This window comes from Talpa occidentalis, unplaced genomic scaffold (assembly GCF_014898055.3).
Source record: "Talpa occidentalis isolate TD23 unplaced genomic scaffold, MPIMG_talOcc4v2.1 talOcc4.7, whole genome shotgun sequence".
Taxonomy (NCBI): domain Eukaryota; kingdom Metazoa; phylum Chordata; class Mammalia; order Eulipotyphla; family Talpidae; genus Talpa; species Talpa occidentalis.
The window spans coordinates 119,970,650-119,988,585 of record NW_023605083.1 but is presented as its reverse complement, the minus strand read 5'-3'; the positions used below and the strand labels follow the sequence as shown (position 1 = coordinate 119,988,585).

Genomic DNA, 17,936 nt, shown 5'->3' with positions numbered 1-17,936 from the left:
TCTCAGCTGCTGGCAGGGGCTGTCTGGGCCTGCCTGGAAAGGGGAAGCCACCGGCAGTCTGAGACACGACCGCATTCCGCCCAGCGCCCAGCGGGCCTGCTGAGACCCCGACCCAGGCTGGCTGGGCGGGGCTGTGGGCGGGCTCCAGCCCCCCCAGGGGCCTGGTCTGGTGGAGACTCCAGAGGAGGCTGGAAGCAGGGGACTGACTTGGGGGGGTGTCTCAGGAAGACCTGGCCCAGTGTCCTTTAGGGTTCCCAGCAGGACCTGCAGTAAAGGTCCCCACCTTGGGACACCGTGGCGGGAAGAGGGGGAGCGGTTGAAGGAAGTGGAAGGGGCATGCCCCTCGCATCTCTTTCGGTTCCCCGTGGACCTCCCCTCCCAGCCTGCCATTTCCTATCCTCAAGTGAAGCTCCTTTTCTGCCTGCCCTAGCCCAGGACTTGTAGGAGGGAGGTGGGGAAGGCTCAAGAGGAGGCTGGCTCACCAGTGGGTCCCAGGGATGGGGCAGGGCAGTCAACTGACCAGATGGGATCAGCCTCTGGAGGGTCTCCTGGGTGATGGGGCTCTGCAGAGGGGGCCAGGGCACCCAGCACCCCGAGGACTACGGGTGCTGTGGCATGGGGGGGTGAAGGAGGCAGCCCTGCCGGCTCGGCTCTGGAGTTAGACGGATTAGACACTGCTCCTCTCTACGCCCCATTGTCCTTATCTGTGAGGGTATCGGTCTGAGACCTGGCAGCCCTCCTGTGTGGTGTGGTGGGCCCGGAGCTCAGGTCTGGTTTCCAAGGCAAGACAGCGTCTTGGTTCTGCTGGTCTCCCCAGCACGCAGCTCGGGGCCAGAGCCGTATGCAGCGAGGAAGCAACCTCAGGCTGGGGCTGCCTGGCTCTCCAGCCTGTTTCCACACCAGACACAGGGTCCAGGTGGGCAGGCTGGGGTGGCAGCTGCCTGGGAGGGCCTGGGGACGGTGACGTCCTGGCTTTTCCTCTTCCCCTATTAGGTCATGGGAAAGCATAGCTGGAGGGCCTGCCTGAATCACAGGTGACAGCCCGAGACCAGAGATACGCGCATGTTCATGCCGACGCCCAGCACGGGGGTTCAGAGAAATGAGGCAAAGCCCCACTGGTGGGAGGGGAGGGGGCCCGCAGCCACCTGGGAGCTGGCAGGCGGCCAGCGGTGATGAAAGCCCAGGGGAATGGAAAACCAGGAGCGAGCCTGTTGTAATCGCTACGCCCACTTGCCGGCCTATAAAGAAGGCAGGCGGGTCCCGGCGGCAACATGCTCCTTGGGCTTCTCTCTCCTTGAACCCTCTTGCTTTGTGCCTGCCCGCCGCCATGACCACCACCATCCGCCAGTTCACCTCCTCCAGCTCCATCAAGGGCTCCTCCGGCCTTGGGGGTGGCTCGTCCCGCACCTCTTGCCGGTTGTCCGGCAGCCTGGGTGCTGGCTCCTGCAGGCTGGGGTCAGTGGGAGGCCTGGGCAGTGCCCTCGGTGGGGGCAGCAGCTACTCCAGCTGCTACAGCTTCGGCTCGGGGGGCAGCTATGGCGGCAGCTTTGGGGGCAGCTTTGGGTCTGTGGATGGGCTGCTGGCTGGAGGCGAGAAGGCCACCATGCAGAACCTCAACGACCGCCTGGCCTCCTACCTGGACAAGGTGCGCGCCCTGGAGGAGGCCAACACGGAGCTGGAGGTGAAGATCCGCGACTGGTACCAGAAGCAGGCCCCGGGGCCCGCCCGGGACTACAGCCACTTCTACCACACCATCGAGGACCTGAAGAGCAAGGTAGGGCCTGCGGGTGGGTGGGAACTCGGGGGCACTGCATCTCCCCATCCTCATTCCGCTCCCCTGGGCTCCGGCCCTTGGCCGAGGCCTCGGGTCTAGCCTGGGGGCTGTCTCAGGTCATCCAGGGCAGTTTGGCTCTGGCTTGGTTTCTGGAGCCTGCCCTGGGGCCCCTGTATGCTTCATTCCCGCTTGGGTCAGCAGTCTGGCCCAGGGGCACGTGGGCATCGTGGGCTCCCTCGAGCTTCGGTTCCATTCTCATGAGCTTCCTGCCCCCCTTATGGGTCTGGGGGACAGTCTGAGTGGATGCCCGAGGAGGGCGGGCCCATGAGGGGCTGGATATGAGGTCCCCTCTCTCCTTGGAGCAAGAGAGGGTTTGGAGTGATGGCAGGATGGGGGTCTCAGTGAGCTCCCAGTGGCACCTGAGGGGAGGAGGAGGCAGGAGAGGGGGGCGGGACCTTAGGAAGTGTCTTGTGTGCCTTCTTTGGGCATGTTTCTGGCTTCCCCATCCCACCTGCTGCCCTCCTCAGCAAACCTCGGGGAGCCAGACTGCCTGTTGGAGCCCCGGGTCAGGGGTCACCAGGGTCCTAACTCGTGATTTGAAGCTACTCTTTAATGAGGGCTCCTTTAACCTCCTTTTGGGGAAACTCTCAGGGGCATTGTGTCCCCCAGTGTGAAAGAGGAGGCTTCCTCACATCCCCTCCTCTTTCTGGGATTCTGGGGCAGCTCCTGCCAGGGACCATCGTCCGTCCTCTCTGGGCACTCCCAACCTGCCATCTTCCCTCATGGAGGCAGATGTGCGTGTGTGTGTGTGTGTGTGTGTGTGTAGGGTGCTAGGGGGAGGCGAGCAAGTTTCAGGGCATCTGAGTCCTGCTGGTACTGCCTCTACCAACCACCACACTCAGCAAAAGGCAGGAAGGGAGGGCTCCTGGGGAAGCAGCCACATCCTGGCCTGCAGCGGGGAGACCCCCTCCAGGACCCCGGCAGATCTCCCCCAATGTAATGACCCGAGGCTGCCCCTTCTCCCCAGATCCTCACAGCCACCGTGGACAATGCCAGCATCCTGCTGCAGATTGACAACGCCCGCCTAGCTGCCGATGACTTCCGCACCAAGTGAGCCTCAGCCAGTGGGCTTGGAGCCAGAGCAGGCTGGGGGAGGAACTGGGGGCACCCTTCCCCAGGACTCCTTGATCCAGGACTAGGGGTAGGAAAGCCCTAGGTGCTGTTGAGAGCCCGCCTCTAAGTCCAGGATGCGGCCCATTCTGAAGGTCCCTGGGCTCAGGCAGGTGATGGAAGAAGAGTTGGTGGGGGTAGGAGGCAGGAGGACAGAGTTAGGGAGCAGGGGGCTGTGAGGCCTGACCCGGCGTGGTCTCCGGCTCCCACGGCTGGAGTTTGCTTCCACTCCACTCCCTTGTCATTCCTTACAAGGCCTTTGAGTCCTGGGGAAGGCAGGTGCTGGGCCCAGCCTGGACCTGCCAGTCTACGCGTCTAGACCTAATTCCCTGCATTCCTTTGCAGGTTCGAGACAGAGCAGGCCCTGCGCATGAGCGTGGAGGCAGACATCAATGGCCTGCGCAGGGTGCTGGACGAGCTGACCCTGGCCAGAGCTGACCTGGAGATGCAGATTGAGAACCTCAAGGAGGAGCTGGCCTACCTCCGGAAGAACCATGAGGAGGTGAGGGCTGGAGCAGCAGGTCAGAGAGGCTGTGCAGTGGGTGGCAGGGCTCTGGGCTGTGCCAAGGCAGAGACTGTGGGAAGAGGGCAGGCAGGTGCACCGAGGCTGGGCACCTCACGGGGCTGTTCTGTCTGCAAAGCCCCGAGTCCCGAGGTCTGGAACTGGTGTGCAGGGCAGCCCCCTCCACGTTCCACCTGCTCGATTCACTGAATCCGGAGACCTCCGGGGCCTGCAGGCCCCCTCCTGCCCATCCTGGCTGCTCTCAGGAGGCAGGGGATGAAGCAGGTCTCCCTGCTGTCCCAGTTCAAACCCTTAAATCTGGACCCTAAGTAGAAGTTTGGAAACCAGAGGGGATGTTTTGGAGAGTCCACAGTCTCATGCTACTCCCAATCTGTGGTGGAGGCAGAGCCCACACCGAGCAGGTGACAAAGTCCTTAGGAAGGTCAGCGGGCACAGGAGAGGCAGAACAAAGAGGGCTCCTAGCAGGGGCTGGAGGCTGGGAGTGAGCGATGGCGCGGCCTGGAGCCCCCCACAAACCCCGTTCTCCACAGGAGATGAATGTCCTGCGAGGCCAGGTGGGTGGTGAGATCAACGTGGAGATGGACGCCGCCCCCGGCGTGGACCTGAGCCGCATCCTGAACGAGATGCGCGACCAGTACGAGAAGATGGCGGAGAAGAACCGCAAGGATGCTGAGGACTGGTTCTTCAGCAAGGTGGGGCTGCTGGGGGCCAGAGGCCTCTCCTGCAGGTGGGGTGCAAGGTTTGACCCTTGGCAATGAGCTCAGCGCTGGGGGTCCTGGGGAACTCTATTCTCAGCGAGCCTCGTGGACCCCAAAGAACAGGGTCACCAGCATGTGTAGCTGGCGCTTGGCTAGCGCTGGGGCCGGGGTTGGGGGGGAAGCCCACTGGGAGTAAAGGTAGAGGGCACAGAGCCGGGGAGGCCACCTTGATGCCAAGGAATCAGGCTACCAGGCCTGGCTGGCTCTCAGGCTTGCCTCCCACTGGTAGCGAATAAAGACAAAATTTAGCATTCCGAAGACTCCTGGCTTCAGGCAGTGGAATGTGGGGGAGAACACAGGGTGACCTTGTTGGGGAGGGTGTCTGAGAGGCTCAGGAGTGGTGAGGAAGGGAGCTGTGCCTGGGGTGTGATGCAGAGCAGGGAGAGCCCCAGGTGCCTGGGAGGCTGTGGGGACCTCTGACGTGAGACCCCAAGTTCACGTTGCCTTCTGTGTTTTGTCTGCAGACAGAGGAGCTGAACCGCGAGGTGGCCACGAACAGCGAGCTGGTGCAGAGCGGCAAGAGTGAGATCTCCGAGCTCCGGCGCTCCGTGCAGGCCCTAGAGATCGAGCTGCAGTCCCAGCTCAGCATGGTGGGCCCCTGCAGGGTGGCGGTATGTGCAGGGCCCCTGATGGGGCATGCACCAGCCATGCTCATCCCTGGTTCTCCCTCCCTCCTGCAGAAAGCATCCCTGGAGGGCAGCCTGGCAGAGACGGAGAACCGCTACTGCATGCAGCTGTCCCAGATCCAGGGCATGATCGGCAGCGTGGAGGAGCAGCTGGCCCAGCTGCGCTGCGAGATGGAGCAGCAGAGCCAGGAGTACAAGATCCTGCTGGACGTGAAGACCAGGCTGGAGCAGGAGATCGCCACCTACCGCCGCCTGCTGGAGGGCGAGGACGCCCAGTGAGTGGGGGAGCCCCTGGGGCAAGGTGGGGCAAGGGTGGGCTTCTCAAACCCACGTCTAATCTCCTCTGTGTGTGTGTTATTTTTTTTTTTTTTGCAGCCTGTCTTACAAACCCAAAGAACGTAAGGATCTTGTTACCTGAGGTTTGGGGCTGCACGGGGTTGGGGACCATCTGCACCTGGCTGGGGGGGGGGTGGTGTCCCCAGGACCTCCGGGGAATGGCAGCTGATTGTCCGCAGGGGTGGGGGAAAGGACCCATTTAGGGTTCAGGGTTTTTTCTCAGGGGATTCAGGAGGGTGACACTTTCTGTTCAGACAGTGGGTGAGCAGGGCAATGACCCTTACTCTGGAGAGCCTAGTCTGATGGGGAGACCTGGTCCTAGCTCATGGGGAGTTAGAGGAGTTAGAGGCCTCGTGGTCTTTACTCTCGAGACCCTGCAGATGAGCAGGAGCCGTCCTGTCTCTGGGGTCTAGTCTGTGGGAGAAAGGGAATTGGTCCTTGTCCCCAGACACCAGTCTGATGGGGCAGATAAGGTCCTAGACCTAGGGTCCAGGTGACGGGGGGACCTAGTTCTTGGCTTGGAGGTCACAGGGTGATGGGGGAGGACAGAGCATAGTCCAGGCCCTGGAGATGGTGGAGAAGCAAGATAGACCTGTTCCCCACCTGCCGGGCACCTCTCTAGGGCGGGAGGACCAGCGGCAGAACCAAACATCCACGGGGACAGAGGGAAGGGAAGAAAGGGCGAGGGCAGCGGCCAGGGCAGGAGGGCACACGTGACGTGCTGTTGGGGGACCAGCCCAGGCACTGGGGGAGACACCAGTGGCAGCGGGGGAGAAGCTGGCTCTGCTTGGGCGCTGGGGGCCGAGCGAGGGTCTCTCAGCCCTGCTCACCTGGATGTGGTTTCCTGCAGCCGTGACCACCCGCCAGGTGCGCACCATCGTGGAGGAGGTGCAGGACGGCAAGGTCATCTCCTCCCGCGAGCAGGTCCACCAGACCACCCGCTAAGGACGCTGCTCCCTGACTGACTCCCCCCCTCCAGGGCCAGGAGGCAGCCTCCCCGCGGCCCCCGCGGCCCCCGCGGCCCCTGCAGCCTCCGGCCTCCCCGGCTCGGCCTCCCCTCTGCGTCGGTCCTGCCTGACCAATAAAGCTTGTCCACTCAGACGTGAAATGTGTCCTGGTTGTGGCCTGTGAAGTGGGCCCGTGAGGAGTGGGCGATGGAGTGGAGAGGGGAGATTGGAGTGGGGGGGATCCACGAACACCCCTTCACCCCTTGTTGTTGATTTGGAGTGAGGGGACATCTTAGAGGGGAACAGAGTGTAGAACTGGGCAGAACTTGGGCGTTTTGAACTTGCCAAGGGCCTGAGAGCTGAGGGAGGGTGTCCGGGCAGCACCAGATCCAAGGTGTGGTCAGCATATTGGGGGCCTCAGGTGCCTCTTGCCCTTTAAGTAGGTCTGTGACCTCGGGCTGCTGCCGAGCCTCATTTTCTCACCCATAAAAGGATGAAGTGAGAGCCGGAGGCAGACATAGCCAGCAAGTCCCCCCCCCCAGGTCCTGGGGGTAGTGTCCACCTCCGAAGCGGGCGGGAGGGGGTCAGGACCGAGAGGAGTGCCAGGGCGTCCTGGGGGAGGCGCAGGGCAGAGGGAAGGTGGGGGCCGGCTGCATGTTTGGTCTCAGCTTCCTGTGTGAGTCTCAGGGAACCCTAAAAGGTCAGTGGGTCTCTCGGGATACTCCCATCGCCTCCACCCCAGGAATGTGAACTGGAAACTCGTGCTAGGGAAGCTGCGGGTCCCCTGGAAGTGTGGGAGCAAGGGGGGCCCTCTCATGGGGGTGTTTCCTCAAGTGGTCAGCTGCTGCAAGGATGGGGCTGGAGAGCCACTGTAGATCTGGGGGGGGTTGTGCTACCTTCTCTGGCACTTTGCCTCCCCCTGACCCCAGTGGCCATAGCCTGGCAGCGGGGGCTGGTGGGAAACTGGCCCGGGAAGGGGAAGGGTGGTCCTGCCCTAGCCACTCCCAGGACTCCCCTTGAGTAAATCTGGCGCTGGGTGGGGCGGGTCTTATTGTCTAGTTTTCTCGAAGAAGTGGGGGTGAGCGGAGGGGGCACAGAGGGGAGGAGTGCCTCTGCCCCAATTCACTGGCCAGCCTGGGACTGGCTGCCGCTGCAGAGTCAGATCAGACGAGGGCCCTCCAAACATCCGGAGCTGAGGGCGGGGCCCGGGCAGGCAGGGGGCAGGTGTGGCTGAGCCCCCTGCTCCTACCTCCCCAAGCCCCAAGGCCTGGGGGCTGAGCCTTTCTATGAAGTGTGTGTGGGGGGAGGACTTTGGGCGGTCACCGGCCCTTTCTCTACCTTGGAAACCGCAGTAAACAAAGGGTGTGATGAAACCCAGGTAACGGCCCTTCGGGCCCTGACATGGGACAGTGGGCTCCTTTCTGCCAGGAGCCCCCACTCCCCTCCCAGATGCTTCAGGTACAGACGTCATCCCAACGCTCCTGGCGTCTGGGCCTGCAGTGTCTGGGCAGGGAGTGTGGCTCTGCCTCCTGGGCACCGTTAGGGCTGGATGGAGGGCGGGAAGGAGGTAATGCTCCCCCACCCTGGGCTCCCTCTCCTTTCTTTCCCTTCTGTCCCCCACCTTCCCCCCCGCCCCCCCACCATTCAGCCACAACTAGAAGAACCGGCCCTGGCCTAGGCCTGCTCATCCAGAGGGTGACGTCATTTATCTGGAAGTCCCGGAAGCAGCACGGGTGCCCCATTGTGTAGAAGGGGACATTGAGGCTCCGAGGAGCTGTGACTCAGTCCTTGTCTGGATCCCGGCATGCCAGGGGTGGGGCAGCCCATCTCTGGGAAGAGGAGCTGGTGAGCCCCACCTCCAGCACCACCCCAGCTCTCAGGCAGGGGATTCAGGGGAATCTCTCCCAGAGAGGTCCACTCCTGCTAATGGGGTGAATGAGGAGGGGCCAGCGCGTGAGGCTGTGCAGAGACATCCCTGGACGGTGCCCCTCTGCTGGGGCTGAGGCCCCTGCCCGCAGAGTGGGTGCTTGGGAAGCCATGACAGGGGCAGCAGAGCTGAGCCAATAGAGGAAGCGGTTATCACACGGGGGGCAGGGTCCCCTGGATGGCCCTGGACCCACCCTTTCCTGAGTCCCAGGCCTGGGCTGGAGGGGCTACTAGGGACTGGGGCCTATGGTCCCCTTTGTGAATGGTATGCAGAATTTTGGGGGAGTTGACCCAGGCTGCTGGGAACACGTGCCTGTGGCAGGTGTGGGGGTCCAGCTGTGGGACTCTCCAGAGGGGCTCGCAGCATCTGCACCGTGTTGGCCTGCAGTTGCCCTCGGAGCTTCATCCACTGTCATGCGATACGCACACCCCGGTTCCTGGCCTGGGCCAGCCCCTGGGACTCTCAGCTTCCACCCCCACCCACCGGCAGGGTGACCTGGCCACGCTTCCCACAGGAAGGCTGCCCAAGGTGCTGCGGCGCTCGGCGCCTACCTGTGTGGGGCTGGGGTTGGGGGTGGGGGCGAAGGGACACGGGCTCTGCGCTGGAGGCTCAGATCTCTGGGGCCTAAAGGACCCCGGTCTAGGGGTGGTAAGGAGGGCAGAGTGGGGTGCTGACAATCTTCCATTAGCCCTTCGCAGGGTGTTTCTTGTGCCTCCCCACGCTGTGGGCTTGAAGAGAACAGTGGGCAGCAGCAGGGAGGTCTTGCCTCCAGGCACAGACCGAGCTTGACCGGGCTGAGGGTCCCTCCATGATGGAGCAGCCCCTACCCTCAGAAGGGGGTCAGGCATGGAAGCAGGGGAGAGGACCAGATATGGCGGGCTGGTGCTCGCAGTCAGTGAACTCCAGGCCTGTCCTGGCCCCGGGACTGTCACCAAGCCAGCGCCCGCGCCCGAGACGGGTGTTCCCTCCCCAGGAGCCTGGACCGTCCTTGCAGACTCCCCCGCCCTCCCCCTCCTCTCACCACACGATCCCACAGAATTGGTGTTACTCTATCCCCCCCCCCACCAGACTGTATGCCCTGAGTGCCCAGCAGTGCATGGCACATAGTAGGTACTTGACAAATGAGCGTTGAATAAATGCAGTGACAGTCTGCGCCTGAGTTATTCCTCTCACTTCTGATCCTCTAACGTGTCTGTCGAGCTACAGCACCATTTCCCAGAAGAGGAAACTGAGCCTCAGGGAGGTGGAAGCCTTTCCCCAAGGTCTGACTCTCCCCTGACCACTCCCCCCGCAGCCCCCTCTGGCCCTCCCAGCCCTCCTACCCTTTCTGCTCCTCCCTCCAGTCCCCCCTCCTGCCCCAGGCCAGCTCCAGGCTGCTCTGTCCTGACTCGTGGGGAATCTTCTCTTTCTTCATCCTGCCCTGAAGCCGTGACTCTGGCTGCCACCAGGTGCTGGGGGCCCCTCTCCTTCTGTTTCTTTGGGGCTTCCTTTCCCTCCCTTTTGCCCCTGCAAGGCCTCTTGGTCAGCAGAATCCCCTGGGAGCCTGTAAGCTGCGCACAGCAGGCTCTCCGGGGAGTGCTGATTGCCAAGGGTCGAGAGCTTCCCACGGGGAGTCTGGTGCTCTCCGGGCTGGGGTTCATCACACAAGTCGGGGCGTGCATTGGCCAATAGTGGTTCCCGTCCAGCTCAGGTATGAGGTGACCTCATACCCGAGATGGGGTGGGGTGGGGGAGGAACCCATTGCCTGCAGGGGTGCCAGGTGGGTGGGAGTCCTTGTCCTGGGCCCTGGGATTAGGGCAACCCTAGGGAAAAGCCCCCCTGTTCCTTCTTTGCCAAGTCAGGCCTTTGTGGGCCCTGCTGGAGCTCCTCCTCATCACTCCAGGCACCTTCTGGGGGAGCTTCTGGGGGCTTAGGGCTGGGAGGGCAGCCCCCCTTTACTGTTGAGGCTTCGGGTGGGATAACGCCCACCAGCTGTGTCCTGTGGGGCCCCTGCTCCCCAGGTTTCCTGCCATGAGACGCTGTGTTCCCCAGCCTTAACATGCCCCTCCTTGGTCAGATGATAAGTTCCAGGGTCAGAGTCAAGTCATCACCCCCACCCCCGGCCCGTGCCCGGCGGTGGGGCTGGTCTGTGGTGTGGACTGAGTGGTTCGGGCTTGGTCGGCAGCTTCCCTCAGCTTCTCAGCCCACGCAGGTGCCCAGACTGTCAGGGCCCAGCCCTTGTCTAATCCCACCCCGACTCCTCCAGCAGGGCGGGGCGGGTGGGCTGGGGCAGAGAGCTGACTCTACAGGGGAGTCTGGTTCCCCTGGGGGAACTCGAAAACCCTCCTGGGGGGTACTGGGAGAGTGGGGGTGAAGCTTGGTTATGGGCTTGGAGCCGGCTTGGAGCCCCTGCTCTTCTGCTTCTGTGCTTTTAACTTGGGACGAGACTGTCCCTCTCTCTGCTTGGGCTTGGTGTCCCTGACGGTTATTTCCAGTTCTGAGTCTATGAATGGACCTGACCCCCAGGCCCCATACCTGAGACTGTGGGGTTTCTGTCCAAGATTCCAGGGGACCCTCTGTACATTTTGGGTCAGGGAGGGGAACATTAGCTTCTCTCCTCCGGGCCTGGCCCTGGAGATGGGGTTCCAGGGGTATCAGCCAGCAGTGTTCAGGCTGAAGCAAGTCCTCTCTCGACTCCTGTCACCTATACTTCAGAGCAAGGCTGTGGCCAGCTCTGTGGGTCCCCCCAGAACACCTCAAGGAGGCCTCAGTCTTTGGTCCCACCAGCCCCCATCCTCTCTCTAGGCCCCAGTGCCAAGCTCATGCCCACCACTGGCAGAGCTTGTCCCAGACACCATGGGGCAGGGGATGGTCCATCCCTGCCTGCAAGGCCTCATGGAATAGCAGGGTTGAGCTCTGGGTTTTAATCCTGATTGCTCAGTTTAAAGCAAAGTGACTGGGCTGATCACCCCCTTTTCTCTGGGTTTCCTTCTGAATCCCTACTCCCCAGGGTTAGTTCAAGACCATGATGTGGGCCTCCCTAGCGGTGTAGGGGTTAAAGTCTCAGCACTATGAAGCTATCACTCAAGTTATAGCCAGCCACCGTGGCACGGGTTTGATCCCCAGCCAGGGAGCTGACCCACATGGAGCAGCAGACCTCTCCTGTCTCGCCTGCTTCTCCCCTCAGCAGTGAATTTCAGTCAATTCCGCCTATTCTGCTCCCCACTCTGCCTTTGGTGATCCTCTCACCCCCACACCTTTGGCTTATACCCCAGCTCTTGTATGCATAAATAAATAAAATAAATCTTAAAAAAACCTCACCACGATGTACGATTGAGACATACCAGGTTGGTGGAAAGGACTTGCGCTGCGTGAGCTGAGGCACAGGGTTCAAACCTTGACTGGGGTCCTGGGGAGCCCCCTCACCCATCTGGCTCCCTTGTCTGTGAGTGGGTGGCAGGAATAATGCCGCACAGAGACCATGTTACACATGTAAGCACTTCACGCAGCACCTGAGTGAGCAGGTGACCAGAGGATCACCCGCCTCTCCTCTGGCGAATGGATGGAGCTGGCCTGCCCAGCCTGGAATCTGTGTGCAGAAGGATGCTGCTGGGAACTGAACCCCATTAATGACTGTTTTCTATGTGGGAACTTGAAAACCCTTGGAGGGGTCAGAGGTCCTGCATGGCGCTCGTGGCAGGAAGGGGGCTCCCTCCCCACAGCTCACAGTGGGTGCCTGATGTTGGAGACATGCACTGGGGGTGGGCTGCTCCAAGGTAGTGATGCAGGGGTGTAAAGGAGAGGGCAGGAGTATGGGACGGAGGTGTTAGAGCATAGAGGCGGGTGCGTGGAGACAGGTGAGGGGCAGCCAGGCTGGAAGGGGAGGCTGAGGGCGAGCTGGCCATCAGGGAGGGTCAGCAGGGCGCTCCGTGCATGTTTCCTGTGGCTGGTGGCATGTCCACCCCTTTCACAGATGAGAAAACTGAGGCCCAGGGGGCTCGGGGCAAAGTAGGGGTTCAAGTCATCACTTGTCTGACTCCACAGGGCTGGCTGGTTCATGTCCATGCACATGTCCCCTCTGGAGGCCCCGGGGCCTTGAAGGCAGCCTCTGAAGTTGGATTTGGACCCGATAGAGGAAAGAGCCAGGATTTTTTGGACTAGAAAGGACTCGGAGACCATCCAGTGAAGCCACGTCACTTCACTGGAGGGGAGACGGACCCAGAGAGTTGCGGGGAGACAGCAACAAACAGGTCACACAGCAAACAAAGCAGAGGGAGGTGTGGGCCCAGCTCTGCGCCTGGAGCCGGCATAGAAGGTCCCCATGTCCCAGACAGCCCCGGTCCCCGTCACTGAGGCTCTTTCGGGCAAGGCTGTCACCGTGGGGCAGGGAGACCTTCCACTGCTGACTCACCGCCTGGGGACGCAGCCGCCACAAAGCCGCCGTGTCAAGTCCCCGCTGGCCCCTGGGGCTCCAGGAATAGAGACAACTCCTGCCGCCCATCCTGAGTCACGATCCACTCCATTTGTGTTTTCTCTCGGCCCCACACCCCCAGAGCTGGGTGGAACTCCCAGCCAGCGCACGGCCAAGTGAGTGGACCCCAGCCTGAATAATCCGGAGCAGGGAGTTGGACGGGACCGGAGTGACGAAATCCCGGGGAACCCGAGTCAGCAGTTGGGAGCGCCCCGCCTTCCCCAGGTGAGTATAAATGTTCCTGGGGTTTGAGGCAGCACCAGCATCTTCCCAGCCTCGCAGAGCACCTTTCTCCTCTCTCTGCCAACTCGCTCGCTGCTCGCTCACACCCTCCTCAGCACCATGACCTCCTGCAGCCGCCAGTTCACCTCCAGCTCCGTGAAGGGCTCCTGCGGCATCGGCGGTGGCTCCAGCCGCATGTCCTCTGTCCTGACCGGAGGGTCCTGCCGGGCCCCCAGCGCCTGCGGAGGCCTGTCTGTCTCCTCCACCCGCTACTCCTCTGGGGGAGTCTGCGGGATGGGGGGCGGCTACGGTGGTGGCTTCAGCAGCAGCAGCAGCTTTGGTGGGGCCCTGGGTAGTGGCTTCGGCGGTGGCTTCGGTGCAGGATATGGCGGTGGCTTCGGTGGTGGCTTTGGTGGTGGCTTCGGTGGTAGCTTCGGTGGTGGCGATGGGGTCCTCTCTGGCAACGAGAAGATCACCATGCAGAACCTCAACGACCGCCTGGCCTCCTACCTGGACAAGGTGCACGCCCTGGAAGAGGCCAATGCCGACCTGGAGGTGAAGATCCGGGACTGGTACCAGAGGCAGCAGCCCAATGAGACCAAGGACTACAGCCCCTACTTCAGGACCATCGAGGACCTGAGGAACAAGGTGAGAGCTGGCAGGGCAGCTCTGCAGGTGGAGTGGAGGAAGGCCGTGGCTGTGGTGGTCCGTAAACGGGGAGACTGAGGCCTACCTTGGGGAAGTGGCAAAGGGCACCCAGACAATCGATGGCATAGGTCCCTTTTCAGCATTTAGGTATCTCCCATTCCCTGCAAGCAGGCCTTGCACTGTGCCTCTAGCCTCTCAGTCTCGGGCCCAGGATGGGGAGGTGGGAGATGGCGGGAGTGCATCCCCTGTATGTCCTGAGCTAGGGGACTCCATACTAGTGGGGGAGTAGAGCCTGATCTCCCAGCCAGTTGGTCTCCAAATTTGGGGAGACTGTTTTCTTCCCTCTCTGCTCTTTGCTCTTGAGCAAGGGTTCTTGGCTCACCAGGCCTCCTGTCCTTCCATCCCCTGCAGATCATCACGGCCACCATTGAAAACGCTCAGCCCATTCTGCAGATTGACAACGCCAGGCTGGCAGCCGATGACTTCAGGACTAAGTGAGCAGACACCATGGAGGGCAAAGGGCAGGGGAACAGTGAGGTTGTCCATGCAGAGGACCAGCGGGTCTTCAGCTGTGGCAGCCTCATGGATGGAGCCTGATACCCTGACCTCTGTCCTGCTAGGTATGAGCACGAGCTGGCCCTGCGTCAGAGTGTGGAGGCCGACATCAATGGCCTGCGCCGGGTGCTGGACGAGCTGACCCTGGCCAGGACCGACCTGGAGATGCAGATCGAGAGCCTGAAGGAGGAGCTGGCCTACATGAAGAAGAACCATGAGGAGGTAGGTCGCCCCTGGTGTTGGTGGGGAGACTGGTGGGTCCGGTGGGGTTGCAGCTACACTAGGGTCAGGAGACAGGTGAGGTGAGCTGACCATCTCTGACCATCCTTTTCTAGGAGATGTTTGCCCTGCGGGGTCAGACTGGTGGGGATGTCAACGTGGAGATGGACGCTGCCCCTGGCGTGGACCTGAGCCGCATCCTGAACGAGATGCGCGACCAGTACGAGCAAATGGCGGAGAAGAACCGCAGAGACGCCGAGGCCTGGTTCCTGAGCAAGGTGGGGCATGGTCCTCAGGCCTCCGGCTGGACTTCCCAGCCAGGGCACCTCAGGAGTGGAGCCTCACTTTCTGCTCTTCTTTCCTCTCTCAGACAGAGGAGCTGAACAAGGAGGTGGCCTCCAACAGCCAGCTGGTGCAGAGCAGCCGCAGCGAGGTGACAGAGCTCCGCAGGGTGCTCCAGGGCCTGGAGATCGAGCTGCAGTCCCAGATCAGCATGGTAAGAAGGACCTGGCCCAGCCCTGGCCCAAGTCACCAGTAACGACCACCCCTCTTCAGCACTGCCACATTGCAGTTCTGCCCTCTCTTCCCAGGAGCAGGGCTGGAGGGATCACTCTACCCTTTATATAGAGGGAGAAAGGAAGGCCCAGAATAGTGGAATAACTTTTCTCCATGTTGCCTGCCCCATCAGTAGTTCAGCAGGGGCCTAACGCTTGGTCTCTCTCAGGAAACATGTCCAGAGACCCAGAAGGGCAGGAGTGACATCCCCTTCCCCTCACCATTGACTCTGACTCTTTCTTCCCCTCACAGAAAGCATCCCTAGAGAACAGCCTGGAGGAGACCAAAGGCCGCTACTGCATGCAGCTGGCCCAGATCCAGGGTCTGATTGGCAACGTGGAGGAGCAGCTGGCCCAGCTGCGCTGCGAGATGGAGCAGCAGAGCCAGGAGTACCAGATCCTGCTGGACGTGAAGACCAGGCTGGAGCAGGAGATCGCCACCTACCGCCGCCTGCTGGAGGGCGAGGATGCCCAGTGAGTGCTGGCCCTAGTCCTGCCCCATGGACCCTTCAGGGCCTGGCTGCTCCCAGCACATCTAATGGCTCTGTCTGTTTCCCCACAGCCTCTCCTCCTCCCAGCAAATGTCTGGCCAGTCCTATTCTTCCCGGGAAGGTAAGGCTCCTGAGTGAGGGTCCTCTGCTTATTTCCATGAGGGCTGGGGTTGGGGCCAGTGGGGGTTTCCTCTCCCAGTGTGTGTGTGTGGGTTGTCTGGCTCCCACAGCCCTTTTCACCTCCTCTTTTCTCTCCCACAGGTTTCTCCTCCTCATCCTCCACCATCCGTCAGACCAGGCCCATCCTCAAGGAGCAGGGCTCGTCCAGCTTCAGCCAGAGCCAGAACTCCAGGCCCTGAGCTGCCTCTCCCAGAGCCTGTTGCCCACTTCCCGGCCTCACCTCCTGAAGGCCTGGGTCAGGCCTCTGCTCTCCAGGCGCAGTTCCCAGCTGTCTCCCTGCCCCCTCTGCTGGTGGTGGGCTAATAAAGCTGATTTTCTGGTTGATGCAAACCTCTGTGGTCTCCATTCTTGAACCTGACTTGGGGGAGGGTGGCAGTTGAAGGTGTCTCCCAGGAACCATTCTGGGGCCCACAGCTGGAGAGAGGCAAGTGACAGAGCACAGAGAAGAGCTTGCAGGTTCTTCTGGGAAGGCCTCATGCCATCGTGCATTGGGGGGAGTGGGAGGAGGGAGCCCATGTGAAGCATTTTATGGAGGTGATTTCTTTAGACCCTCCTACCACCTCTGTGAGGCTGGGGTGGTTGGGTCCTTTTAGATAGGAGACAATCCCAGCATTCATAAAGCCCTGTGGATGCAGCAGTTGGGGTCACCCAGGTCTGCCTGGCTACCACATCCATGCCTTTCTCTTATGCTGCTCTAACGTTTTTAGGCATTTTAACCCAAGGACTCCAAAGCTGGAGGTCTTCACTCTACCCCTTGACACCTCACATTTGTACACAAGGATCTTTGTGTTAGTGGATGGAAGGAGGAGCCTTCTGCCTTGGTGTCCATGGTTAGAACTGGGCTCTTTCTTCTCCCAAACCAGTCCTTTTTATCAGCCCTATTGATGCCTGCCTCTCCCTCATTCCCCTCGCCAGTGAATTGAGTGCTGAGAGTCTCCTAGGAAATATCTTCCCTCTGTGCCCAACTCTGCAATCTCCCCCTTTCCCCCCCCCCTTACCCCCATCAGGTCTGCTTCCTCTCTCCCTAGTACTGGGCCCCTTGTCATCCATCTCCCCCATTCTATTTCTGTCTAATGACCTTTCTAACAAGAATCAAGGACAAGGATGTGCCTATCCCATTAACCACTCCATGTTCCCTTTTCCTCTAGTGCTCAGCGCTCAGCCTCCAACTACTTGGGGCCTTCCTGTCATTCTGCCCTGCACCCCAAGAAGCAACCGTACCAGACTAATTGCAGTGTCCCACATCTCTCATTTTCTATGGGGGCCTTCCATATTTAAAATTTATAATAAAAAATCTAAGTTGTATATGTGTAACATTGTAAGACTTATTATGAAAAAGAGCCATTCCTAGCGGGTTGTACGTCTCCATTCCCACCTCCTACTTTCAACTCTTAGCTGTTAGTTTTGATATTTTCTTCCTTATTTCTAAACAATGCACTTATATTTTTTGGTTATTCTAGCTTTAGTTTTTAATCACTAGAATTCCAACTATGAAGGGTGAGGATTTAGTTTTCTTATACAATATTGTCCCTCCCTACTTCTTCCTACCCTCTCATATTTTCACTAGACAAATGCTTAATGTTTACATTATGCTTATTTAAAAATTTTGATTTGCTGAAGCTTTCTATTTACCTATCAGTCCCTAATTCACTCCAGAAGTATAAATTTCCTCTTAGTAAGTTTAAACACTGTATAGCACATCAATTTCATCTTGAAGCTATCCCTCCTGGAGTCCCCTCTCTGGTCTGGTGTGTTCTGGGTGCTCTTTACCCCTGCTATCGTCCTGGAGCCTCCTTCTGTTGTCATCATGGGCATTCCTTCTTTCTTCACTGTATTCTTTGTTTCCCAGATCCCATGTCTTCTCTTTTCTTTTTTTCTCCCCTTCATTTTAGTGAACTCATCCACTAGTAGTTTCCAGAGAAAGGACATGTGACCTTTCATGTCTGAAACTATCATTAGTCTACCCTCATTCTTGATGAATAGTTTGGCTGGGTATAAAATTATAGGTTGGAAAGAACTTTCCCTCAGCATTTTGAGGGCATTGTTTCATTGTTTCCTAATGTCCAGTGTTGTCACTGGGAATTGTAATGCTATTTTGAGTCTACATCTTTTGTGCTATTCTATTCCCACATCTTTCCCCAGAGCTTTTAGTTTTTGCTCTCTCTCTCTAGTAGAGAATATCACTATCTATAGCTTTTCCCCTTGGGTAGTTTTTTTCCTAGGAAGGATGCCGTTAATGTCCTACCTGGAGTTTAAAAACATACCGACTTTCAGGAAACCATGTGAAAGAAGGGGGTGTCATTTTAGTTAATCTGACTTATTTCAGTTAATTACTCCACACTTTGCTGTGCTTGGTGTCTCAGGGTTTAAAACCCTTCTGGGTAAATTCTCTAGAGTAAATTTCAGTTTCTCCCCAGGTAAAGGAGGAATGACTGGCATTTGGTTGGGTGGGGGAGTGAGGAGTTTATGGACCTGCTTTTTAGACAGAATTTTGATCCATCTATCTTTCTAGCCCACTGGCACCCCACTTTCAGAGATACCTGGCATCTCCCATTC

The 17,936-nt window shown here is 59.6% G+C and overlaps 2 protein-coding genes across 2 annotated transcripts; both read left to right on the top strand.

Annotated features, from left to right (window-relative positions):
* The first annotated feature begins 1,256 nt into the window (after positions 1-1,256).
* KRT17 (keratin 17) lies at positions 1,257-6,281 on the top strand. The gene is made up of 8 exons (XM_037493767.2): positions 1,257-1,774; positions 2,802-2,884; positions 3,290-3,446; positions 3,998-4,159; positions 4,690-4,815; positions 4,906-5,126; positions 5,227-5,249; positions 6,038-6,281. Exons 1-8 carry the CDS (start codon positions 1,328-1,330, stop codon positions 6,130-6,132), a joined length of 1,314 nt encoding a protein of 437 aa, XP_037349664.1. The 5' UTR covers positions 1,257-1,327; the 3' UTR covers positions 6,133-6,281.
* Positions 6,282-12,771: 6,490 nt separating this feature from the next.
* Positions 12,772-15,710, top strand: KRT16 (keratin 16). Its single transcript, XM_037493766.2, has 8 exons — positions 12,772-13,381; positions 13,793-13,875; positions 14,002-14,158; positions 14,272-14,433; positions 14,526-14,651; positions 14,963-15,183; positions 15,272-15,321; positions 15,462-15,710. Exons 1-8 carry the CDS (start codon positions 12,854-12,856, stop codon positions 15,557-15,559), a joined length of 1,425 nt encoding a protein of 474 aa, XP_037349663.1. The 5' UTR covers positions 12,772-12,853; the 3' UTR covers positions 15,560-15,710.
* Positions 15,711-17,936: the final 2,226 nt, after the last annotated feature.